Source organism: Ursus arctos, unplaced genomic scaffold (assembly GCF_023065955.2).
Source record: "Ursus arctos isolate Adak ecotype North America unplaced genomic scaffold, UrsArc2.0 scaffold_10, whole genome shotgun sequence".
In the NCBI taxonomy this organism is placed as follows: Eukaryota; Metazoa; Chordata; class Mammalia; order Carnivora; family Ursidae; genus Ursus; species Ursus arctos.
The window spans coordinates 11,020,454-11,047,747 of record NW_026622764.1 but is presented as its reverse complement, the minus strand read 5'-3'; the positions used below and the strand labels follow the sequence as shown (position 1 = coordinate 11,047,747).

General features: G+C 37.8%; 1 protein-coding gene across 9 annotated transcripts in view; it reads left to right on the top strand.

Moving 5' to 3' along the window:
- CLYBL (citramalyl-CoA lyase) overlaps positions 1-27,294 on the top strand; it is a 282,103-nt gene that overhangs the window by 200,223 nt on the left and 54,586 nt on the right. For all 9 annotated transcript variants that reach the window (XR_008957608.1, XR_008957607.1, XR_008957606.1 and 6 more), the window contains exons 3-7: positions 10,920-11,108; positions 14,984-15,085; positions 16,901-16,994; positions 18,322-18,489; positions 23,089-23,213. Coding sequence is in view for 3 of the 9 variants with exons in the window: in XM_026493537.4 (XP_026349322.1) it covers positions 10,920-11,108; positions 14,984-15,085; positions 16,901-16,994; positions 18,322-18,489; positions 23,089-23,213 (678 nt within the window). In the remaining 6 variants the exon portion in view is untranslated. The remainder of the gene's footprint in view (positions 1-10,919; positions 11,109-14,983; positions 15,086-16,900; positions 16,995-18,321; positions 18,490-23,088; positions 23,214-27,294) is intronic.

The following is a 27,294-nucleotide window of genomic DNA, read 5'->3' as shown; positions in this document are numbered from 1 at the left end:
AATCTCTTGTCTTGCTGTCCATTTCCTGGTGCCAGCACCTTCCCTACCTAACACCGTATGTACTGACCAACTGCCTCTTTATTCCTGCCTCTGCCCTCTGCCCTTTTCTGGCTCTCTGCTGGGTGTTAGCCCCTGCTACACACGTATCTAGATTCCCAACTCCCCTGCCTCCTGTCTGAGCCTGAAGTGCCCCCTCCTGTTTCTAAGTCTCGTGGTCCTATTGTCTGTTGCACCAACTTGAACTCTTTCACTTCTCATTCTATGGGTCTTTCATTGCCACAACTAGATGACACATTCCTCTGTTGATTTATATATCAATATAAAGTTATTTATATGCCTTTCCCTATCCTTCCACACCTGTTCCCAGCACCCAGCACTGTGGTTAGCATTGGTTTGATCCCTCTCCTACTGGCGAAAAATTTTTAAAAGCACCAGACTAGAGACATCAGACAGGATCTAGGGATAGTATTCAGGAAATTTTCTTTTCAGAATCACAAAGACTCTTAATGAAAAGGACAGATCCTATCGGTTCTCTAAATGTTTTCACGTAACTGGAGGTTTGACCTTAAGCACATAAAACACCTAACAAGTGATGATGTTGTCTAGTTTTCTTTCCTCTGGATCATCATGTAGACGTGGCTAGTGGCCCCTCAGGGGAAAGCATGCCGAAGCACCCTGTTTCTCCACTCACATATTGTCCTGCCTAGAACAAGTCTCGTGGTCCCTTGTGCCTCTGTTGCCCTGCTAGAAACCAGAAATTATTACCCCTCTGAGGCTGAGAACAAAGAAAATAGTAAGAGTGGGGAGACTCCAGAGCTCCACAGACAAATCTGAGCATGGCAGTTGTTATTCTTATGAGAAAGGCAATACATGCCTTTAGTAGGCAAATACTTTGTCTTTTGAAAAGATTGTATGCAAAGGATACCTCAAAGCCACACTGCTAAATCAAAGTTAACAAGAAATGGAAAAAGCATAGGCAGTCATGCCCACAAAGGACATCTTCTCGGCACTAGCTCCACATTTCCCTAGGAATCTGGGTTTTAGGCCCCTCAGAGGCCCATGGGTATGCCTGGCAAGGTCCTCAAAAAAACCCACAAGACCTGTCACATACAGTTGAGGAGGATCCATCAGAAGCAGGTGGGGGGAAGGCAAAGTAAAAACATAGAGGGGGTAAAGGTGATGGACAGGACCCAGCAGTTCTAGTCTTAGATATTTACCCAAAAGAATGGATATAGAAAGTAGATTAGAGGTTACCATGGCTGGGGAGTAGGTGGGAATCAGGAAGTATTGCTTAATGCTTATAGAGTTTCTCTTTGGATTGATTAAAAAGGTTTGGATATAGGTAGTCATGATGGTTGCACAACATTATGACAGTAACAAAGACCATCGAATGGTACACTTAAAAATGGTTAAAATAGGGGTACCCAGGTGGCTCAGTCAGTTAAGCATCTGACTCTTGATTTCAGTTCAGGTCATGATCTCAGGGTTGTGAGATTGAGCCCTGCATAGGCCTCCGCGCTTAGCGCAGGGTCTGCTTGGGATTCTCTCTCCCTCTGCTCCTCCCCCCCAAAAATGGTTAAAATGGAAAATTTTATATTGTATGTATTTTATGATAGTTTTTTTTTAATGGGCAAAGGATTTGAAATAGACCTTTCTCCAAAGAAGAGAAAATTGGCTAATAAGCACATGAAAAGATATTCAACATCATTAGTCATCAGGGAAATGCAAATCAAAACCACATTGAGCATGGTGAGAGACCACTTCACACCCACTAGGATGGCTCTAATCAAAAAGATCATAACAAGTGTTGGTGAGGATGTAGAGAGTGATTGGAACCTTCATACACTGCTCTTCGAAATATAAATTGACACAGCCACCTTGGAAACAGTTAATGGTTCCTCAAAAGATCAAACATAGAGTGACCTTATGACCTAGCAATTCTCCTTTCTCCTAGGTATGTACCGAAGAGAAATGAAAACAGATAACCAGAGATGCCTGGGTGGCTCAGTCAGTTAAGCATCTGCCTTCAGCTCAGGTCATGATCCTGGGCTCCTGGGCAGGGAGCCTGCTTCTCCCTCTCCCTGCTGTTCCCCCTGCTTGTGCTCTGTCTCTCCTCTCTCTCTGACAAATAAATAAAAAAAAGAAAGAAAACAGATAACCATACAAAAATTTGTACATGAATGTTCATAGCAGCATTTTTCCTAGTAGCCAAAGGCCAAAACAAACCAAATGTTCATTAACTGGTAACAGATGAACTAAAAGTGGTATATCCATACAATGGAATATTATTTGGCAATAAAGAGGGAAGTACCGATAGGTGCTACAGTGTGACAAACCTTGAAACATTGTACTAACCAGTCACAAAATATCACATATGGCATGATTCCATTTATATGAAATGTCCAGAATAAGCAGATCTACAGAGAAACAAGATAGATTAGTGGTTGCCCAGAGCTGGGAGGGTTCGGGGGGAATATGGGAGTTTCTTTTGGGGATGATAAAAATATTCTAAAATTGATTGTGGCAATGGTTGCACAACTCTGAACACACTAACAGGTGTTGAATTATGTACTTAAAATGGGTGCATTATTTTATTTGAGCTTTATATCAATAAAGCTGTTGGGGCGCCTGAGTGGCTCAGTCGTTAAGCATCTGCCTTCGGCTCAGGGCGTGATCCTGGCGTTCTGGGATCGAGCCCCATGGCAGGCTCTTCCACTGGGAGCCTGCTTCTTCCTCTCCCACTCCCCCTGCTTGTGTTCCCTCTCTCGCTGGCTGTCTCTCTGTCGAATGAATGAATAAAATCTTTAAAAAAAAAAAAAAAAAGCTGTTAACCAAAAAAATCACAAGCCTAAAAGTAATCTCCCCCAAATTATTTCCCACAAATAACAAGTAAAATGTAGTTAACTTGTCATTAACTTGTTTTTTTAATTGAAGTACAATTAATATACAGTGTCATATTAATTTCAGGTGTACAATACAACGATTGAACAGTTCTGTATATTACTCAGTGTTCATCAAAGTGTACTCTTAATCCCCTTTATCTATTTCACCCCTTCTCCCATCTACCTCCCTTCTGGCAACCACCATTTTGTTCTCTATTTAAGAGTCTGTTTTCGTCTCTTTTTTTGTTAATTTGTTTTGTTTCTTAAATTCCACATATGAGAGGCAGCTGGGTGGCTCAGTTGGTTAAGCATCTGACTCTTGATTTCAGCTCAGGTCAAGATCTCAGGGTCATGGGATCAAGGCCCACATTGGGCTCCATGCTGAGCACAGAGTCTGCTTGTCCCTCTCCCTCTGCTCCTACCCCTGCTCGCTCTCTCTCTCTCTCTCTCTCAAATAAATAAATAAATAAATAAATAAAATATTTTTTAAAACTCCACATATGAGTAAAATAATATGTTATACATCATTTTTTTTAACATTTTATTGTGGAAATATTCTAATACAGATGGTCCCCAACTTATGGTGGTTCAATTTAGCATTTTTCAACTTCACAGTGGTGCAGAAGTGATACACATTCAGTAGCAGCTGCACTTTACATTTTGAATTTGGATCTTTTTTGGGCTAGCAATAGGCAGTAAGATTCTCTGTCATGATGCTGGGCAGCAGCAGGGAGCTCAGCTCCCAGTCAGCCACATGATCACCAAGGTAAACAACCAAGAGACTGACAACCATCTGTACCATACAGCCACTCTATTTTTTCACTTTCAGTACAGTATTCAATAAATTACGTGAGATATTCAGCACTTTATTATGAAACAGGCTTTGTTGTTAGGTGATTTTGCCCAATCATAGACTAGTATAAGTGTTCTGAGCATGTTTAAAGTAGGCTAGGCTTACATATGACGTTCAGTAGGTTAGGTGAATTAAACACATTTTCCACTTAACAATATTTATTGACTTATAATAACTTCAAATTACAATGAGTTTATTTGGACATAACCCCATCATAAGTTGAGGAAGATCTGTATATACAAATGTAAAGAGAATAGTGTCAAGAGTCCCCATGTATTCACCAGTTAGCTTCAAAAATTATCAACATTTTAGAGGCACTTTAAGAAATTTTTTTCTAAATTGTATTACAAAAATTTTAAACATCACAGAAGTTGATGGAATGAATGAATACCATTATACCTACCTCCTATATTCTCCCATTAACGTTTTACACAGTAAAAACTTGTCCACTTATCTGTCCTTCTATCCATCCATCAATTCATTTACTTTTTAATTAATTTCAAATTAAGTTGCAGACAGCAGCAGTAGACTTCCCCTTAAATACTTCTGTGTGTATATCACTGACTACAGTTCAATATTTGTTTACCATCCTCTTTGCTCTTTTGTGGTAAAATTTATATAAAATGAAACAAATTTTAAGCATACTTCCTGTGAATTTTGATGAAAGTATAGGCCCGTATGACTTAAATTAAAGCCATTTTTAAAATGTCTTTTAAAAACATTTTTAATTGCTCAGAGACCTTCAAAATAAATTCTTTTCATAGATTTATTGTATTCTAGTGTTGTTTCTTATGGGTTTTCTCTTTTTCCATTAAATCTCTGAGGGGCAGAAATGCCAGCTGCATGTTATGAACTATCCGTCCATACACCCTGAGCCTTCTTAGTCCTTTCAATGAAAGCTCATTTGGCATTTCACTATAAACTTGTGTTTTAATGTACCTTTTATAATTAACACATCAGAGACTTTGCTCTACGCAAGTGTACACTTTCAGAATAAACAGAGTACCTAGAATGTAATAATTTGTGGGATAAATCAGTGAGTGAAAATTTTTTCACTTTTTTTATTGTGGTATCGTATGTATAACAAAATTTACCATCTTAGCCATGTTTAAGTGTACAGTTCAGTTGTTACTGGTACATTCACACCGTTGTGCAACCACTACCACCATCATCCCTGTGACTCTTCATCTTGTAAAACTGAAACCCTGTACTCATTAAACATTAACTCCCCATTCCCTCCTCCCCCCAGCACCTGGCAACCACTATTCTACTTTCTCACTACTCTAAATACCTCATTGAAGTAAAATCACAACAATATTTGTCTTTTTGTGATTGCCTTATTTTACTTACCCTAATGTCCTCAAGGTTCATCCATGTTGTAGCGTCTGTCAGATTTCCTCTCCTTTTAAAGTTGAATAATATTTCATTGTACATACGTAACACATTTTGCTTATCCATTGTTCTGTCAGTGGACACTTAGGTTGCTTCCACATTTTAGCAGTGATGAATAATGCTGCTATAAGCACAGGTGCACAGATAATCTCCTTAAGACCCTGCCTTCAGTGCTTTGGTGTATATACCCGGAAGTGGAGTTGCTGGATCATATGGTAATTCCATTTTTAATTTTTTGAGGAACTGCCATATAATTTTCTATAGCGGCTATAATTTACATTCCCACCAACAGCACACTAGGGTTCCAATTTATCCACATCCTCACCAACACTTGTTTTTTTCTGTTTTTGTTATGTTGTGTTTTGTTTTGTTTTATAGTAGCCATCCTAATAGGTGTGAAGTGGTATCTCAGTGTAGTTGTGATTTGTTTCCCTAATGATCAGTGATGTTGAGCATCTTTTCATGTGCTTATTGGCCATCCATTTTTCTTCTTTGGAGAAATGTCTATTCATGTCCTTTCCCATTTTTGAATTGTGTTGGTTTTTGGGGTTTTTTTTTTTTTTTTTAATTGTGTTGGTTTTTTGTTGTTGAGTATTAGGAGATCTGTATATAGTCTAGAATATGAATCTTTTATCAGTTGTATGATTTGCAAATATTTTCTCCCAATCTGTGGGCTACCTTTTTTCTCTGTTTATAGTGTCTCTTGAAGTACAGATACTTTTTAATTTTCATGAAGTCCAGTTTGTCTATTTTTTTCTTTGCTGTTACCCATGAATGAAATTTTAAACTAGTTGACTCATGGTATATGCAGTATTGTTGTCGATTTTCTTCTTTCAAAAACAAGCACACCAAGATTTCTTTTCCATGTGGAAAAAACAATGGGATAGAAAACTCAACACTATCACCATCCTAAAGAAACACTACCACATTGTAATAATTAATGAGAATTTATTTGCCTTTTGTCCAGTGCAGTCACTACCACCGTCTCTGGGATCATGATAAATTTTTATACATTTATGAGAAAAATACAGTAACGTTGTTTAAAAGTGATGACCTGTTTTATGTCACAAGCACTTCTTTTTTAAAATATAAATGTATAAAAGAAGTTATATGAAAAAGGAGATCCTTCCATTGGAAAGTTCACTCCCAATTTTGTATTTTAAACCAAACGACCTCAACATTTTCATAATTTTTTTCACATAGATACTGATAGCAAGGCCATCTGCCCAGAGTTTGTTGTCCATGCCTGTGACATCATTTTACAAATCAGATAAAATGAAAGTAAGATGGACAAATTCAGAAAAGACGGAATTCAGTAGTGTTTTTGAGGCTGTGGCCTGGCAATTTGCCTTTTGCACAATGAAATATTAATTGCACATTTTTAAAAATCACCAAGGTTATGCATCTCCCCGGAGTCTAGAAGGTCTTTCGTATTTCTTAATTACCAAATCGGGGTTCGGCTGCTCAGCTTTCTCCCTGCTCCTGTTGCATCAAGGATGCCCTTGCGGTTTCCTCTGAAAAGGACTATACATTAACATATGAGGTTGGAGTGGGGGGTGGAAGAAGGGAAAGGTGTTAATTCAGATGTTATGAAACTGTGATAATGCTATTATTTAAGGCACTTATTTGGGTATGTTTATACTTTGTAGTTTTATAAATAAACCCAAGGGGCTCCTCCTGGTTGTCACAATCCTCCTTGAATCTCGTATCCTGTCTGTCTCTTCCTATCCGACAGTAGAATTGATGCCGCTCTAATCCCTGGAAGTTGGGAACTAATGAACTGACTGCTGAGCTGCCGCCACGGAGCTTGGTCCCAAACTATACTGTACTTCACACTCGATTTATTCTCCAGATGGCGAGACTGTGCCGCCCTGCCGCGAGGGACCACCTCTTCCACTGGAGTGTAAAAGTGGACGGATGTTGTTTTCTTTGCAGATTTGATCATTCTGAGCTAGAAACTTGCGAGGATGATTAGTTATTAGCTTTAATGGGTGCCAATTGAACCAACTGCACGCATATTTTCTCCTTTAATTTTGGAGTCTGCAGGTCTTGGCGATGGTTGATTTATCCACTTTCTTACGTCACCCGAGCGTGTCTCTTCCCCAGGTAATAAGAACCGGGTCTCTGAAATCATAGCACGCCTTGGTTCCTGGCCCAGACAGAGTCACATAATACAGTGGCTTATGTATAAGGACAAGTTTATTAGCCACTGGTCCACTGCACTGAGCAGCCCGTGGCACGAAATATCGATTGACTGCGGGAAGTTTGGTGACACCACTTTTTATTTAGAACAGGGGCCAGTGAAGATTCTGATGGGTGCCAACTTTCTTTGTGACCTCTACAGGGTTCACCTCTGGAATCAGACATGCTACAGAACACACTGTGGTAATTAGTCTCTGCAAAGATCTAATGTAACTGTTGGGAAAGGCCTTAATTCCATTATTCTGTTTTTTTCCAGGTTGTCAGATTTTAGTGGGGCAAGTTCATCCTACATTAAGAAAAGCTTACCAAGGCCGTTCTGTAATGTTAACACATTTGGAGTGCAGTTCCTTCTAAACCTCATTTTGAACAACCTGTCTTGCCACTAGAATGTAAGACACCCTTCCCCCCCAAAAAAAATCTTTTTTGAGGGGCCTCTTTTTATTTAATTTCCTTTTCCTTCTTTCTCACCAGGGAACATTACCTCCCAATAATCTCAGCAGATCACTTACATAGCCTTTCAGAGAAGGGGGTGTCTGCCAGGCTGTGTCTTACTGATCCCCTGAATGAGAGGGAAGTTAGAAGGGCAGTCAGGGCCAAACAGGAGCCAAAGAAAAAGAGAGAGTGTAAGTGTGAAGGGAGCAAGGTGATGCAAAGGAGAGAGCTGTGAGAAAGAGACTGGTATCAGGGAGAGAGGGCGGGAGAAAGGGAGGGAGAGAACAGAATGAACAGAATTTCTTTCTTTTCACAACTGGGTGGATTGTGGCTCTCTCTAGCTGAGCACCCAGAACTAAACTTAATTGTTCTTAGAAACTGCCTTCCTCTCACCCAACAGATGGCATGGGTGTGTTTGCTAGCACAGTAACATATTTCACCATTAAAGCACCAAAAAGAAAAAAAAAAATCAACATACTTGTTGGTTGGTGTAAATTCAGTGAAGTTGTTGGATATTTTGGGATACATAGCAGAGGGATGCACACTTAGTTTATGTAAATTGCAGCAAGCAACAGTCTGTTAATAAGGGTGTTGTGTGGCAATATACCTCCAAAGCCATCATCTTTTTTTGGAAAGGTACAGAATGATGAAGTGGAAAGAGCTTGTTTTCATTCTGTGCCAAAAAAAAAAAAAAAAAATCTAACAAAATGCTGAGTATTCACTGTTTGTTATTATAACATGAAAAGTACTAATCAGATTATGCCTAAAATTGGAATTAGGTACTTCATTTGCAGCCAATTTCACAAGGGTTGAATTTTGCTAAGTAAACCAGAATGTGCTGAAACCATGGTAATCTGACTTTAGATAAAAATCACAAACGGGTTTAGAACACGAGCTTTGAAAAAAACAGTCCCTTTCTAATCCACATGAAACAACAAAACAGCTTAGAGGTCAGATTTTGTTCGACACCAACATGAACAATTTCGGAAGTTGACCTTGCCAGGGATCCTGCACCTTGGGCACACACGCAGATTAAAGTAGAGTATATGGGGCGCCTGGGTGGCTCAGTCGTTAAGCATCTGCCTTCAGCTCAGGGCGTGATCCCAGAGTCCTGGGATCGAGCCCCACATCAGGCTCCTCTGCTGGGAGCCTGCTTCTTCCTCTCCCACTCCCCCTGCTTGTGTTCCCTCTCTCACTGGCTGTCTCTCTCTCTGTGTCAAATAAATAAATAAAATCTTTTAAAAAATAAATTAAAAAAGTAGAGTATAGATGATGATTCAAGTAATCCAAGTTTTAAAATGCCTTTCAGGCTAAATGATCTAGTTTGTCCCTTTCCATTTTCCATTCACTCTGTCCCAGTAGACCCTTGACAAGCCCAATCTGCTACTGAAAGAAATCCTGGAAGTTGAAATATTTACAAGGTGGAGCAATCCTGAGTTTGTAGCTGTGCGGTCTACATGGAGCATAACACATTTTAGGTTCTCAGAGGCCATGGATCTAAATGCCCACACTGCCAAAGAGCTGAAGGCGTTTCTCTCAACAGCTCTAGATGTTCTTGGAACCATGACACTGAGCTCACTTCCACTCTTCACCTTCAGTATTTTCCTAGTTAGTGAATGTAACAAAAAGGCATGGCAGGGCAAGCGGGTGAGTTTTATAGCTGTGGAATAGCCCACAGCACAATGTGGAACCAAGCCACTGTTGGCCGGATCGTCCTTTACTTTAGCTAGTGTGCGCGCTCTCTTGCTTTTGTCTAAGCTTGGCCTAATTATCCGCAGTCAGAGCTCTGTAAATCAGGGCTCCACGGGGCTGTCTTAAACTGGTCTACGTATTCTGTTTCCATCTGACCTGACAACTCTAAGCCACTGTTTCCTCACACTGTTTAACTCAGACCACATTTGGAACCCTTCCCTGCTCCCACTCGGTCGTAGACCTACATCCGTCTGTTTTAAATCTACTGTCCTGGCTTGTCTTGTTGATTAGACCTAAACCCAGTATCGGCTCTCATAATTCTCTTTTTGTCTCCGCTTTGGTTTGCTATTTTCCCAGATCAGTATTGCTGTTCAAATGGCTGTATATTGTTAAGACTTTTTTTTTTTTAAACCACATTCGTCAGCAGTGAGAAGCTTTAAAGTTTTATTAGTATCATAAAAACCCTTCCCAAATGAAACTACTTTTGATAAGTGTTCATTCTGACAATGAGAATTTGTTGAGGGCTGTTGGCAAGTTGAAGGAATTTGTTTTTGAAACTGAAATTGGCAGGAAGTAATGACCCCAAGTGCTTTCTTTCTCTCGACTCCAACCGCCAGCCCCTCAACATGTGCCTTTCTCTCCCCACCCCCTTCCCCACCTTCAACACCCCAACTCGGAGCCAATAAATAACATGTTTGGTTTCATACAGTTTTTCTAGGGACAATTCATATACTGAAGCAGGCTTCAGGCTTTCAACATTTCAGCTTTTCTTAACTATGGAGCACAGACTGTCAAATCAAAGGGGGGAAAATGTATTTGTCTTCCGCTTCATGAAGAGATTTCTTGGTGGTATTATTGTCTTCCATCTGAATAAGTTGGAGCTTTTTTGTACTGTGGACTGTCATTTTCCTGTGAGCGTCTTCTTAATTGAATGTCAAGATTCAACTCACTTGCAAAAAAATTTTAAGTGACTAAAAAACATGACACATGTGGAAAGAGAAAAACAAATCCTTATTTTTTCCCTAATGTGAATATGCTGACAGACGAAACTACCATTATCTATATTTATGTAGTTCCTTATATTTATTAAATGAGAAAATGCAGGTAGAAGACTTAGAACCCTGCCTAGAGCTTAGTAAATGCTCAGTAAACGTTACCTGTTAGTTATTTTACCTTTGTAGTTGGAAAGCAATGCTAATGCGCACAGTACTGTTTAAGAAGCATACCAGTACGCGTTACGGTGGCTGTCATCTCTGTTACAGTCATCTTGAGTGAAGTCTGGAAATCAATCTCTTGTCTGTCAGATTGGACAACTTGTTTCAAATACCATTTATTTGCTGGACAGGAAATGTGTAGATACAGTCATGGTGCTCACTGAACCCACATAGCAGGTTCACAGTCAGTTGGATTGTGTTTCCTCTCAATGATAAGTAAACTTAGAAGATATATTTTATTGACACTGATAGAATGAAGCTCGACTGAGAATAGTAAAAACTCTTGAAGACTTTGATCTGGGCCCAACTGAAAAGTGTGTGAGAGTCAACTCGGTGTCCAGCGGTCTGGCCGAAGAGGACCTGGAGACCCTCCTGCAGTCCCGGGTCCTTCCCTCTAGCCTGATGCTGCCAAAGGTGGAAGGTCCTGAAGAAATTCAGTGGGTGAGTAGCTAATGCTTTGCTTTAATTAAAGACTCAGGAGCAGCTATGAAGGAGTAGTAGAAGGATTTGGGTGCCGCAGATTTTGAAAACACACAGAGCAGAGAGAAAGGGAGCCAAGGGAAAGGAGGGCACCCAAGAGACTGTTTCCCTCACACAAGGAGAGCCTGGCTTTACCTAGAGTGTTCAGAGGAACAACTCTGCTCTCAGGGTGATGCTTCCGCTCCCTACTCAGACTTGCGGTTTGGCCAGAACAGCCTCCTTGGAAGCCTCACAGAGCAGTCCTTGGAAACTGGCTTGCCCAGGAATTGGATCACTCCTCACGGCCTGCCAGGCCCTAACCTCCACCTGGAAGAGCAGTGAAGTAAATGGCTCTTACCCAGGTTCATTTGCAGTCTTCATAGACAGCGAAAGCACATTAGCCACGAAGGAAAAAATGAACCTAGAGGAGGAGAGGGAAAGGTCACTCCTGAGGGCAGCTAGAGGAAGAAACAGGAAGCTTTTAACTAGTGGTTTTAATTAGCACAGATATTATTTCCTGAACAGCTCTCTAGTCCATCCTTTTTAAATTGCTGACAGGTGTGTGTGTGTTTCATGACAGACTTTTCAGCCAATAAAAACCTGGCATGTCAAATTACTTAAGAAAACTTTGAAATGGGCCTAATTATGCTATGATTGTTTTCATTGTTCAAGGAGGGGGAGGCTAGATTTTATTTAGGGGTTGCTATGATTTTGCAGATCTCTGCTGAATAACATACCTGCCCGTTGTGCCGCTCCAGGGCAGAGAGCCTGGGACGCATGCACAGTGGTGATTTTGACGCCACATCTGGGATTATCTCTAAGGCTGTGGCTGCAAATGCAGCAATACACGGAATAGTTGTACTACCAGAGGAAACTGCTCACCTTTTTCAGGCATGTAGATGCGTCGAATCTGTACTTTCCAGTGCTGTGGCCACCTGCCCCATGTGGCTACTGAGCGCTTGAAATGTGGCAAGTCCAAATTGAGATGTGCTGTAAGTGCAAAATACACATGGGGTTTTGAAGACTTAGCAGACCCCTCCCCCCCAAAAGAATGTAAATTATCTCAGTAATTTTTATATTGACCGCATGTGGAAATGATAATATTTCAGATATATTGGGTTGAACAAACATTCAAATTAAACTCACCTGTTTCATTTTCCTCTTTTGATGTAGCTACTAGAAAATTCAGAATTACGTCCGTAGCTGCCATTATTTTTCTGCTGGACAGCTCCGTGTTGGAGTCTTCTTGAAGACCCCATGTTCAAAGCCCCATATTTACTTTCTAAACTGGAGTTCTTCTCTCCGAGGTCACCCCTCAGAAGCTGGGAGAAACTGGTTACAGTAGGTTACAATCCTCGAGGCCTCCTACCCCATTCAAATGTGTCTTAAATTGATTGAAATGGAATCTGAAGCCACCGTTCCCTTTTGGTTTCATATTAATGCCTGTTTATCACTGTTATTACCCTTCATTTAAGAGGGGAGGACCCACCCCAGCCTTCAGCTACAGCTTCGTTCGCTGTTTTAAATCCTTGGATAGAAATAGGATTTCTAGTTAACAGAAGTCTTTTGGGCTGTTTATTTTTTCCTCTCCGTTTGTATTTATGTGAAGCATAAAACCCAGAGCCTGATGCACAACTGAAAGATGGGCTTCCTTGTTTTCTTTTGTGTGAGAATCTCTTGCTGGCCTTTTGTCGCTAGTGTGGGTTCTTGTTTGACTGGCACGGCTTATTGGACTATAACAAGCGTGACTCTGCCTCCTTTGTCGTGGGACAATTCTCCCACAAATCCCGAACAGTGTGCATTCTTCCAACACACTATTGGGTGTGCACTGGAATTGAAAGAATTGCTGAGCCCTGCTACTTCATCTCCTCCCCAATCTCTTTGTGATTTTGTCCCCTTCTTTTCCTCTACCCCCCCTCCCCAGCCCCTCCACCTCACTGAAATGAACACTTTACCAGGCCGGAAACATTTAATCGTCTCCTTTTGAAAAAATTAATTGAAACTTCTCCACTAGTTACCTTTTGTGTCAGTACTTAATGCAATTTTTTAAGAAAGAAGGGGAGGAGGAGAAGAAGAATGGGACAGAATATTTAATTTTTAAACGCCCCTGTTGGCTTAAAAACAAAAGGCATTAGAGATTTTTCTAAAAACAGGAAATATATTGTAAAGTACTTAACTAGTTTTAAACTTTATGATTCTTGTAGTTACAACTGTTATCACAAAGAATGGGGCAAGTAACGTTGCACGTTGTTGTGTTTGTGGGTTTTTTTAATGAGAAAAAAAAGTCCCTCCAGTGCAGATATAACACCAAAACCGCTGATATTTCACTATCCATTTTCTAGCTTAAATGTGACATAAATTAGGTTTTATTTTCACTTTCCCGGAATATTATACATTTTGCCTCCTTACGTTGTAGCCTTCTCTTCTTTCTTGCTATTTTGGTTGAGTTATTCCTTCCCTTGAAAAGTTACTAAGGAGGTGATGATGATGGTGTCTGAGGAAGGGAGGGGCAATGGGAGCAACTGGGAATAATTCTTCATTACTGAAAGCTGTGATTTATTTTAGCCTAATTGTAAAGTTACTGCAAATTGCTCAAAAGCTTTTTAAAGATCCCAGTGATTAGATTTTTTAGGGGGGGGTGCTGCAGAAGCAAGGAGGGGGCAGCTAAAAGGGGAAATAACACCTCTAATCCTGCTTCTGGTAAATAGGCTGCCAGCTTTTAAAATGAGTTTCCTTTCTATTAGTCAGAATATTATGCTAAGCCTTAAGCATTAGTTTTTTTATGTTGCCATAGCAGCCCTATTCCTGCAGGGTGGTGACCTGCGATGATTACAGTACAAAGCTTATAGGGTCTTGAAACCCCCTTTGAAGATGAAAAGTCTTTGATGGTTTATATTTATGCAAATCTCTTAGATATGATTTACCCAACTGAGACTGAATGGAGAGATGATTAAAATTCCCTTTTCCTTTGATATCCATTAATGGCTGAATATTCCTTAAATTTAAAATGGATATATATGTTTTCATCTTTATTTACAAAAATATCTTTATCATACCTGTGTTTTTTTTTTTTTATCTCCCCACATCTTATTAGATCTAGATAGACATAATAGATTTACAATTTAGAGTGTGGTGGGGTTTTTTTTTTTTTTTTCCTTTTGAAAGGGGGGGGGGTGGAGATCTGTGCAAGAGCTTTTGTATGTTTCCAGATGATAGATTTTGGAATTTGGGCTACCCCACTGGCAGCACAGAGCTAGCTGTGAACTGGTCTCATGGAAAAAATTGGCGAGCTTTGGTCTTCAAAGAATTAAACTTCCTTTTTAAGGTCTTCCTAGGTAAGCTAAAAAATTATGAAGAAAAACCTTCTGAACAAAGGATAATGGTGCTATAATGAATAATATGGGTTCCACGTAGAAGGCTGCTGAGCAGTTCCACTGATGTCAGTGCCCGGTCCAAAACAAAAACAGAATGGCAGGTAGAGCAAGACTTCACTGTTTTGGGGGCCTGCCATTTGCATTTAACGAAGTGAAGAGTAAATATGTTTTCAAGGAAAGCATTTAAACTCCAGAATCTCTCTTTCCACTTCTAACTCCTAGGCCTCAAATTGCTCCTTTAGGGGAAAAAAAAATTATAATGCTTGGGGTTCTACTATTTAGTTTGGTGGGAACTTTGTTACCTATTTTCTTTGGTCTTTCCTCCTGTTTTTGTTTTGTTTTGTTTTCATTTCTTTTTGCGTATGAAATAGGCTGGGATTATTACTTCCTCAGGCCAAAGACTTAAATACTACTTCTATGTTACATTTCAGTGATTGTACATTTTTTTCCCCTACTAATCACCTATGACACTTTTGATTTTAGTTTTCAGACAAATTCTCATTCTACTTAAAAGGCCGAAAACTTGAACAACCTATGAATTTAATCCCTTTTGTGGAAACTGCAAAGGGTTTGCTCAATTTTAAGGTAAGACAATATAATGTGACTAATAAGTTAGTATTTTATTTATTACCTAAAGAGAACTTCTGTTCTCAATTTTGACATCTACTTAAAATATTTTTCTAGAAAGATTTATAGGCAAAGTAAACCTTGAGCACCATTTGTTATCTTTAATAATCCAAAACCAGGCTGTGAGCATCTTAGAAAACAAAGAAATTGCCTAAGTAGCAAGGAAAAACTTCCCAATCCTAAATATTTAAGTGAAATATTTATATATTCCTATTTTAATTAATTAATCATATGTAAACATATGCTGTGAATTACTATATTTATAGATGAAATGTACATGAAAATTTATTTTGTTGCCCTTTTGAATTAACTTTCAGTTATTCTTTTGTAACAATTGCCTTTTATTGGGAAATTTTCTGGCCTCTTTGTAGCAACATTATCCATAATGTCTAGTATGTAAGACTGCTATTTGTAGGTTAGTATACATCAATAATTTGTAGTGTATTATTTCAGTTTGCCACACTAGAACATAAAGTATTTCCTTATATGCATTCAGGAAGATTAGCTGAACCAAGTGTTTTCCAGCATTGTATGGTTGCATTCAACAATTTGCCTTAACGATTTTATGGCTAGCTTGTTTTTTCCCCTTTATCACTGATCATTTAAACTGTTTTCCAAAATATGACTCACATTTCACCTGACTCATGAACATCATTGTAGCACCCTGTCTCAGAAGGCAGGAGGGAAGAAATCCCTAAAAACAAAAGAAAAGAAAAGAAAAGAAAAGAAAAGAAAAGAAAAGAAAAGAAAAGAAAAGAAAGGAAAAACAAAGAAAAGTTGAAAACTGCCCAGAGAGATAATATGTGAGTAAGCGCTCCGAGAGAAAACTTTGAGACCTACTGGACCATGCAGGAGGGGCAGAGTGCATGTGGGGGAGCTGCTTCAAGCCTCATGATCAGCGCATTTACACCACTGACCCCAAATTCTTCCAGCCTGCCCCACAATTCTGAGATATAATCAAAGCATATCCCTTAGATGCGACTAGATTCATACAATGACTGAATTCTAAACTCCACTGCACCATTTTATTCCATATTGTACTTAGAAGCACTTACAACCCCTGAAATTAATCAACAGTGTCCTCTTCGGATTTTCAGGTCTTCCCCACCTACATACATTAGCATGCTGAATCTCCACCTTGGTAGATTCAGTTACATCTAGGACAAATGTTATTAATCTTTATTTTCACATAGAAATATGGAAGTTGCTAATGAATACATCTTGGATGACTTGTTGCATTTTTATTTGCCCCTCTGGAGTTGTAGATTTTTGTATTGTATGTCTTTAATCCTGAGACCATTTACTAAGAAATCCTCATCCTAATGCAAATAATCCAATTAATTTGATTTAAAAATTCTTTCCTTCTCTCCTGTGGTTTTATGTTTATTGTTTGAGAGTTTCTTAAAACAAAAACAAATTTTGGAAAAAGAGAAGTAATTTACAGTACGATCAAAATGAGTTAATTCAAAGTTTCTCTAGAAATTAGATGAACTATGATTCGAACATTATGACTATATTAATATATAGTCATATATATTAGTTTGTAACTATATTAATGTAATCCATTAAGGAAAGCAAATCTGTACAACATACTTGGACAATATGAAATGCCTTTCAAAAGGGGTAAATTTAGGCTGCATTTTTAGGACTGCCAGTTTGCTTTCAGCCAAACTGTGTTAAGAGTTGGAGCTTTCTGTTACTGAAATATACCACGCTGCTTCTCTCTAAATTGTGCATTTCTATGAGATTTGGTTCTGTTCTGCTCTTTTACAGGCCGTGTGTGAAGAGGCACTAAACACCGGACCTCAAGTGGGTCTTTTTCTAGATGCAGTCGTTTTTGGAGGAGAAGACTTTCGAGCCAGCATAGGTATCAAACACATTCCTCTTTTTCAGTCTGTGTGTGCGTGTATCTGTGTGTGTGTGTGTGTGTGTGTATTTTTTGCCCCTTCATGAATGGACATTTACATCACAATATATATTTGCCAACCATGACAATGGTTTTTCAGCTGAATGGGCAATGGTTTCTGATAATTTAGGGCATCTCAGAGCTGTCCTGCTTCCAGAACAGTATATTATTACTTCTCTTCGTTTATAAAATAATAAAAAGCCTGTTGCAACCTCAGATATGTTTGGGAATATATGACATCTACTTTGTTCATAGTGAGTATAATATGTGAACAACCTCTCCGTTGCTTAAGTATTTTGTTTTCGCATCAGTCTGAGGGCTATCTAGGTGTCTAACACAAATTAAGGCAGTTTCACATTTGTTTTAATGAATCATTTTCTACGTTAAATGTTGTATCCAAATATTATTTTAAACAGATCTTAAATTCCTCCTAAAATACATTTCAGAACTCTTATTAAATATTTATTGAGATAGTATGCTTGTTTCCACTGATCTTCCCCATCCCTTGGGCACTCTGCCTCCAGTCTTACTAGTGACTCTGGGCACACCTAGAAAAGAGGCCAAGGCCACAAAGCATTTGCAGAACCACAGCCCCAGTGGCCTGAAGCTTGGAGCTCTCCCTGAGCAGTATCACGATCCAAATACAAACAGTGACACCCCACATACACCCGCCCCTAGGGGGAAAGAAAAGGAACTTATTTTAATACCAGTCTTTCCAAGAGACTTTTGTGTTTCCGACAGTTCAGTGGACACTTTCTGCTTCTTTCAAAATGAGTGCCCTTCCGTTTCCCCAAGTTCTTCATCCAAACCCTAGAGCTGCGCTATTTGGCTCAGAACCTTAGTTATGGCAGGGCATTGCAACCACAGCACACGAATTTCTGTGCTCAGTGAGAGAAGTTAACCATTTCCTTGCACAGCTGCTTGGCCACCTTTTGTGGTGCTGTCTTTAGACTGATATTTTCCAAGCAGTGGCAAGAAGGAAAATATATACCAGAACTAATTTGTGACCTATTAAGTCATTTGTGATTGTATCTCCTGAGATGCAGGAGGGGCCTTTTCTTGATCCACACACAAGTAATGACACTGAAAGATGCCTTTCAAGATGAATAGACACATATGAGATTTAACTCTGCCTCCACATATCCCTCTCTTCTTTTATATTAGAATCATCATTTTGCTGGGGAGCAATTCCCAGGACGATGTCTTTACAAACCGAGTTTTTACCATAGGCGGCTGGGTTTGGTTTCCAGAGTTCATGTCTCCCTTTTCTGGCCATATTCCATTTCAGGTGCAACAAGTAGTAAAGAAACCCAAGATATTCTGTACGCCCGACAGAAGATTATTGTTACAGCGAAGGCCTTTGGTCTGCAGGCCATAGATCTGGTGTACATCGACTTTCGAGATAGAGAGGGGCTCCTCAGGCAGTCAAGGGAAGGAGCTGCGATGGGATTTACCGGTATGATTCTTGATGATATCTTAGAAAGCTGTAGCTAAATTAGCAAACATTCCAGAAAAGTAGAAATATAACCAGAAATTAGTGTTTCTAAATGTAGCCACATATCTGATATACTTATTCCACTATTTGAAATGTGAAAAAGCCATCTAGGGCAAGAACCTGCTGAACAAAGTGTTGGATTTTCCTTTGGCTGTGCAACTCAAACAATGAAGCCCTCATTTTATTTCCTCTTTACATTAGTTACCATTTTTTTCCTGTCTTCCTACGTATTTTGCTTTTGCTGACCCTAGAGGAGGGATGAAGCTATTATAGAAGTGTTTTTGAGTGAATTGCCATAAGAATTTGGGTTGATGGGGAGAAGGAAAAATGTCCTCGAACATTCAAAATATTCATTCATTTCTGAAAAAAAACTTTGGTGATATCTTCTTCGATTTTTTTTTTAACTCATAACTAGTTTTTTATTCTTCTGCCACTTCAAGCCCCTTATTTCTCTCCCACCTCCCAGTAAGTGTCTATGCACCTGGCGACACCTACGGGCTTTGGCTGGCACTAAGATCAGCGGGTCCCCCGCAGTCGGGTCCTAGAGCGCAGGCAGATATCTGTTGATTGGTGTATCTGATCACTCAGATCCCCAGGAGTCCAGGGAGCAACCGAAAATTGTGTTTTTGCAACATAAATCCATTTTTTTCAAAACCACAATAGGATTCTACAAACACATGTCCACAGTTGTGTGCACTTGCACGCTCACACATGCACGCAACCATGGATAAGAAACACCATAAGCTCTTTTATTCTTATTTATTCTTCTGCTGCAAGTTCTAAGAATATCATGATCAGAAATGAACTCAAATAATAGGAAAAGAGACAAACATCCTTGCTATCTCTTTTGTAAACATTTTTGAAATGTGTCCAGTTAGGGATTAGTGAAAGAAATATTTCATAAAGTGACCTTAAATGTAAAACATATCTTAATGGATGGTGGTTTAACCCCAAATAAAATAAAACAACTTAGGAAATAATTTTAGTGTTATATTAGACTTAAATAAAGTCTGACATTTGTTTTTGTGTTTTTAACATGAAGAGTTAAAACAAAATGTGATTCCCTCCAAATCTGTTTAATAAATAAATGAGTAAATAAATGTGATCTCTTACAGAGAAATATTTTCCAGTCATATGAACTATCAATAAATGAATCCTCCCTACATTTAATAGTGACTAAAAATGAAAGAGTCCCTCTCTCCTGACCCTGAGGTTGTCCTTGTCCCTGTGGCCTGTTACACCTGCCTCTTTCCAGTGACCAGTTAGGACATAGCCCAAATGGAAAAGTTAGAGAAACACTCCATGAAATCTATCTAATAGACCTCAGTGTTGTTGGTCTAAAATGTGTGGCATTGGCTGCCAAGCAGCCAGATGTTGCTGTGAAATGGGCACTAATTCAATAAAAAAAAAAAAAAAAAATTGAAAACACTGAATTGATGCTGGCCTGCATCACCATCACTCAGTATAACCTGGGTGTCCTCAGCTACCTCTGGGGTAAATGTTTGCTCCAGAACTTATAAAGGAGTTTGAGAATTTCTCCAAGAAACAGGGCTGAATTAAATTGGTCCCTAATTCAATCGCAGAAGACAAGTTACTTCAAATCAGATTTAAATTTCTAGACTGTGCCCAACTCAGCATGAGGAGCTTATGGGCTTGGCACTATTGTTTCTCAACAACAGGGAGTATTAAATCACACACACACAAAAATGGAAGCAGGGGGAGAATGGGGAGGCACAGAGGGTACAGTGCCCATTATATATTCAAGTGAACAAGTCAGTAAAGTAGGGAGCTACACTTCATAGCCATTTTGCAATTTTTAGAAAGAAGATCTTTGTTGTCCCAATTATATTTCTACATACCAGTAAAAAGTAATTAGTCTGATAATAAGATACGAAATTATTTGTAGTATTTTGAAACAATAAGGGTTTTGATTATTTTAGACCCATTCGTGATCTGTTTGTCCTAATTATTTGTCATTTAATTGCCATAACTTGGGCTTTGCACAAGCAGGGAGGAAAGCAAGGAAGGAAGGAGAAATATACACCCTCTCGGAAGCAGGTGGTTGAAAGTTTTAAAATCTAATGAAAGTATCGTGTTACCCATAACACTGATGAGCAACTCTCAGCCTGTGCTATAAGGATTTTCTCTACTTTTAAAAATTACACATTTTTTAATGAGTTGTAGTTTTTTAAAAGTTAGACATGCATCAAACGGTGTGTTATGGTTTCTCTTCCGCAGTCATTATTTCATGGGGCCACAGTCCATGTGGATTGATTTTAAATCAATGCATTGGCCATACAAGTGACTATTAACACTAGGAATTATTTTTATAAAAAGAAACCAAAACTAAATCTTGGAATAAAGCTTCAACAGCTGACTTGGTCATCACAGTTACTGCAGTCCTGCATGCTGAGAAGAAAGATGATAAATAGGAAGCACTGTAGGTTTTCTTCTTTTTTGCAGTCTTTTGTAGAAGACAAAAATGACACCATCATACAGTCACCTAAAAGACTTGACAGGTATTGATTTAAAGCACGATATATCAAGTGGTACTGTAAAAAGGATTTCATGGTCATAAATTTTAATGTCTTCCAATTTTGTACCCTCAGTAACTTGCCAATAACAGCTCTTCTGTATAAAATATTTGCTTCACTCCCTCTTGGCATTAAAGTCTGATGTTCCGTTGTGGGGGTATACAAGAATCAACAAAAGATAACTTCATACATGGATGTTCATAAATTTCTAAAACTTAACACATATCCTAAAATTAGCCTCAGTCCCAAAATATAGGTACTTGCAGGCCATCAGTGGTTTCCCAGTGTTTCTAGATAGTTTATGTTTTGCTCCTCAAGTCATAGTATCTGTACCAAGAAGTTCCCGTGAAATCTGGCTTTTTACACATCTGTGTAAATTATGTACATAAATTATAAAATTCAGGACTAACAATTAGTACAAATGACTACCAGAACTGACGTCCTTTATTAATAATATTGTAACAACTATTAGATGACTTAAATATAATTGCAATAGCTACTATTGAAAAAAGCTCTCATTTGTCATCACTGATATTGTTTGTTCCCTGAAATTATTCCTCAATTTTAGTATATGTGCTGCTGAAGTGAGCATGATTCCTCGAATAATTTAAAGCATCTTTATTTGTATAGGGTTTTAATGTGTTATTAGTATGCTGACAGATTAGAATGAAATAATAGCAAGGTGAAGGTGTTCTAATTATGCTACTGTAAGGAAAGATATTGCTATATTTATTCACTTAAGCTCTTTTCCATGAAATACTAAAAAAATTTTTTTTACAAATACTGGGTTTTTTTTTCCTATTCAATAGAATAATGACAGTAACAGGAATTGATCTTTTTTAAACATCAGGGGTATAATTTGTGCTGGCTAAATGTTAAAACAACTATTTCAAAAGCAAAGCAAATTGATATATGGACGAATATATTTAGGAGAGCAAATTATCATTAAGTGCACATTCATTTTTAAAGAACCAAATATGTCATATAATTTTATCATGTAATAAAATAAAATCTCATTGTTATAACATTAAATTATGTTGTATTTTATTAATGACCTGATTCAATTTTACACTTTCCCGATTTTTAAGTTGTTTCTTTTAAAGACTGCACAATGTCGTAGAAGCCTGTGAGTCTTATGTTTGTATAATGTTTTTCCTTAGGATCCTTAAACTGAAAAGAAGCAGAAATCTTTTTTAAGCTATTACTACAGAGATAAACTTTCTTCTGCAGTATCTAAATGTCTATATACGAGGGAAATATTCAGTCTTCATTCTATAAGAAAAAAGAGAAAACCTGGTTATGTTTTTGGGTAGAGAAACTTTCAGTAACTTTTTTATTTAAACATTTTGAAATGGAGTAATAACCTAGAGACCACTGTGTTCAAATCTGCCTTCTATTTCACTGTACTGTGTAAAGTTTTTTTATTGAAATACAATTTTCTATTAGTGGTTAGAAATGACACACTATATTTGTCTAAAAGAAAGGAAATTAAATATATTATATTGTAAGCCACTATTTGATATTAATATAGTTGTAAAATCTGCTTCTGTAAGATTTATGAAAACCAACAGACCACTTCTAAAAGAAATCGTGGCAGGTGGGATAATGGTACAAAATAAGCAAAAGACAACTTGTAAAATTTATAAGAGTTAACATATAATTTTTGCGTACTTCAACTCAAAATAATCACTCTAATTTGCAGATATTATCCTTTAAAGTTCCAGCCAAAGGATTAGTCAACAAGCTGACTAGTCAACCCACCTGTAACTAAAAATGAGAGATTATCTGCACTAAGGTGGCATTTCTATAGGATCAGAAACACAATTACTCCCATTCTTCTGTGTTTCTTATGTGGTATTCTGGAAAAGCCTGCCAGATTGCAGTTACTTTCTTTTTAAAAAGTTCTAAAATAATTAGTTATTTTACATACAGTCTGTGAAGCATTAGGAGCCTTTCGTGGTTCAGACATTTTGTTTGAACATCTGTTTGTTGTTTTGTGTTTCCGGTGTTATTAATCTTCTTGTAGGTAAGCAGGTGATACACCCTAACCAAATTGTCGTGGTGCAGGAACAGTTTTCTCCTTCCCCCGAAAAAATTAAGTGGGCTGAAGAACTGATCGCTGCCTTTAAAGAACATCAACAATTAGGAAAGGTAAATGTTTTGTTAATGCCTTGGGTGAAACTGGTGTTTAAAATACTCTGGGGGAAAAATGTAAACTAGATATCTATCCTTTGACATTTCAAAAACATTGCGTTGTAAAGGGGAAAGTTGGGGGGACAGCATTCACCAGGGAGAAATTCGCTTAAGGTAAATTTGCCCTTCCGTGTTTCTGAATAATTCGCTACCTGGCCCTCAAGTCTCTCTATAACTTATTCTTTTCATAAACTATATTGGGAAGCCTTTGAGAAAACAGAAGTCAGTTTAGTTTTTCTCTATAGACTCTGATGCAGCATTCATATGAAAATAATTTTAGATCAAAGTGAGAGCAAGTTGTAATGAAATAAACACAGTTTGATCAAATGGTTCTTGTGGAGAGAGGAAATAAATTTTCAAGTTATTTTAATTTGGGGGCAAAAATGTACAAAAAGCTCCTCCAGTTTAGTCGTTTAAGAGTGGGAGGTTGTGTATATGTTTGTACCAATTTCTGGACCTGAGATTTGGATAGAATGGAGAGCAAATTAACACTGGAGTACGGTTGTTCCTAATTTAGTGCATCATTGAGCCTCGCGTTTCCTGCTCTGTGGGTTTCTGCTATGTAAATATTGCAGTGGTGATGCGCAATCTGTCTCCACTTTGTGCCAGTAACACTTAAATTAGGTGTCGCCTGAAGGAAGATTTTATGCTAGTTGCAGCATTGTCAGTTAATTATCTTAAAGGTTATTTGCAGTAATACCGTTTGCCTCTTTGTAAGAGAATGGGGGGAAAGTTGCATTTATAAATCCATCCTAGAGGTACTATCTAAACTCAGCCTTGTTACCTACATAAGGAGTAAACTTTTAATACCTGCAATGCAAAAGTACTTAGGGAAGAAAGAATGCTGAAACATTACTAAGGTTCTAAATGTTAAACAGCCCCTCACAGGGGTTGGGGGGAAGCAAAACTGGCTTTGGTGGTGAACTGGTGACATCAATGTGAAAAGTATCACTTGCACTTTTCACTGGTAGTAAAAACACCTGAAAATCCCAGGACTTGGGAAGGTGAATAGCTGTATTAAGTGGGTCACTCCCTCCCTGTCATTACAGCTCCGAGCTTGCATATTTGCTCACCCTCACACATTCACAGGCTCGTCTTTGCACAAACTGGCACTTAAAATCAAAAGGCAAAATATGTGACATTGGAAACATCCCATTTGGCCTTATACCAATTTCAGGATAAATAGCATTCTTTCATTTCAAATCAGCAGTAGCTATCAGAAAATCACTACAGTTTATAGAAACACGTTTTGAAAATGACATTGTTTTAATGTCCATTTCTATATCTTGACTCCAAAACCCAGCTACTCCATGAATGCACAGAAATATTTACCTAGAGAGAAGAGCCCTGTACTTTTTCATTCACACATGCAAATAACTCCATCCACTCCCCTGTCCAACCTGTGCCTCTGCACACACTACATATTCTCTGCTTCTCTGTGTGTACCTTTTGTCAGCTGATAAATACTTAATAAACTGAGGCAGGGTATGGGCTATCAAAATGGTAGACCAAGCAGAGTTCCAGTCTGGGCCAACGCTGCCTCCTTTAACTGCCTACACTGAGTTTCACATTGAATAACATCAAAGGATGCCACTTAGCATTGTAAGCAGCCAGGAGTATGGAAGAGGTTACCCTAAATTTCGGGTAGCCAGCAAACAAAATTCAAACTAGAAACACTCTTTTGCTCGCATTTTAAGTTCTTGAATGAAGGAAAAAACACTTTTTCATTGTGTCTTAAAAGTGTTCCCAAACAAAATTGTCCCAAAGTGTCCTTGCCTTTTGATGATGGCGACTTAAATTTTAGATTCTGAACTGTGTTTTTTGGTTTCTTTATTTTTTTAATAAGAAATGCTGTCTTGTTGGGGCATAAGCTTTCACAACAGTGTGACAGGACAGCTTTTCTTAACACAGAACCACAGAAATGAGAGCAGAAGGGAGACTCACCATTAGGTCATTTCCTCCCTGCCCTATTGGTGTAGGTTTGTTTCCTACAGCAAATTCTCCTGGTGCTTTGTCCAGCAAGGTTTAAATGATTCGAGTAATGGGGCTTCCAGTGGGGACATATGGTTATTTTATCCAGTTCGCATGTTTCTTTCACTTTGCCTATAAATTGGCTGGTCACAAAAATTGGGTCTGCAGGTAGGTGACTCTGGGTCTTGAAGGGTCTTGGGGTTTAAATAATGTGTGTTCTGTTTGTAAAGATTTAGTATAAATAGGTTGCTCAATTGTATAAAGTATTGCTTCCAACAAACATCTAATCTGTTTTATTTCGAATGTGAATCGCTGATGAAAACATACACCCTCGGATACTTTGTCCAAAGCACAGGTGACTCTCTCAACGATGGTAAACCGATAGTTTGTGTCCTAGAGAGACAGTTACAAATTTCCCAAAGACCTTTTTTCCCCCTCCGATGAAAATTTCATTCAAGTAATGTTTTTAAGTAGAAACGACCCAAGAAGGCAAAATTATATATTTTTGCTTTACTTCTGCTCCCTTCTTAAGTTATATTCTGCCCTAAGACCAGAGGTGTAGCTGAAGTTCATAGGTAATGCTGGGTCCTTTGTGTTTTCTATAGTGATAATAATTAGTATTGTTGTATAATAATAATAATAACAATAATAGCAATAACAGTATTGTAATAACAGTAATTATTATCAAAAATAAAAGTTGTACCTTTTTTTCTGTTCCTTCTAAATAAAATTTGTGGGAATACTTAGATCACAAAGTAGATAAATTATTGGAGAACTGTCTTTGGTGTCACAGAATTTTTTGTTTCATTTTAATTAGTAGTTATTTCATTTTAATTAGAAGTTATTAAGATAAAATCTGATGCCCCTTAGTGTAATGTCAGGTGAAAAATACTTTACATTAAGAAATAATAATCTGCTCATATAATCTGTCACTGTTTGGCAGATAATGATACTTGTGACTGCTTTGTTTCAGGAAACTATAGATATTTATAGGCAAAAGCATTTTGCCTGGCACAATAGTCCCCACTAATAAGAATTAGGCTATAGATTGACATTAAGGAGCCAAGGTCATCTTCTCTTTATAAAATCTGTTGGAAAAAGCTAACATTTCACATACTCTAACTCCTATTTTAATTCCCATAACTCCTGATGTCAAACTTAGCTGACATCAGTTGTGAGATATATATCCGCAGTATTCATCAAACTTGAGTTTTTCTCCCATTCTTCCAGAAAAATACATTTTGAGATACAAACTGCATGTCTTTAATAATTTTAGCTTCAAATTATTTGATAGAAACTTTAGCCAGGATAAATCACTTTCCATGTGATTTATTTTAAACCTATAGAAGATTTTCTTAAAGGTTAATTTTATTTTTGATGTCATCTTTTCTGTAACAGTGTTGATTCCACTATTTGAAAATTCTCCATTCAGAACTGAATTTAGTATTGCTTCTTAAAAATGTGATTTTTAGAGTTCTTTTTTTATCAACTTAAAATTGTGTACAGTATGAAAATTGGGTAACTGAAATGAAAACATTTCAAGCAAATATTTAGTTAATATTAGTATATATATCAATGGAAACTATAGCTTACATATGAGTCTATATAAATATTTATGCAATATATATATACATTCATGTATTATGATACAGTATATTTTTTCAAGTCTGTTATAAACTCAGTGCTCATTTTTTTCTCTTTTTGTATTCATTTCTTCTTGGGCAAAAATAACAACTAAAGGAAATAATTGATCAGTAATCCCAAGATAGGAATTTAGTATTTCTTTCTATGTAGAGACTCTAACAGAAAATGCAAAAGAATAGCAAAGTATATTACATGAGATAGATTTTAAAGGAAACTTTGCTAGAATATTCCTGATTTCTGCAGTATCTAACTACAAATACAGCTTTGCTTCATTTTCAGTTTTACTCATATCATTATAATTTGGTTTTGGAATGATTTCGTTTAACTTTTTCAATATTTTTCATTTGTTACAGCTTCACAAGCTAGCTAAAAACCAAGGAAGGGGAAATGTTCATCTTTAAAATCTAGGTTCAGTTAACAATTA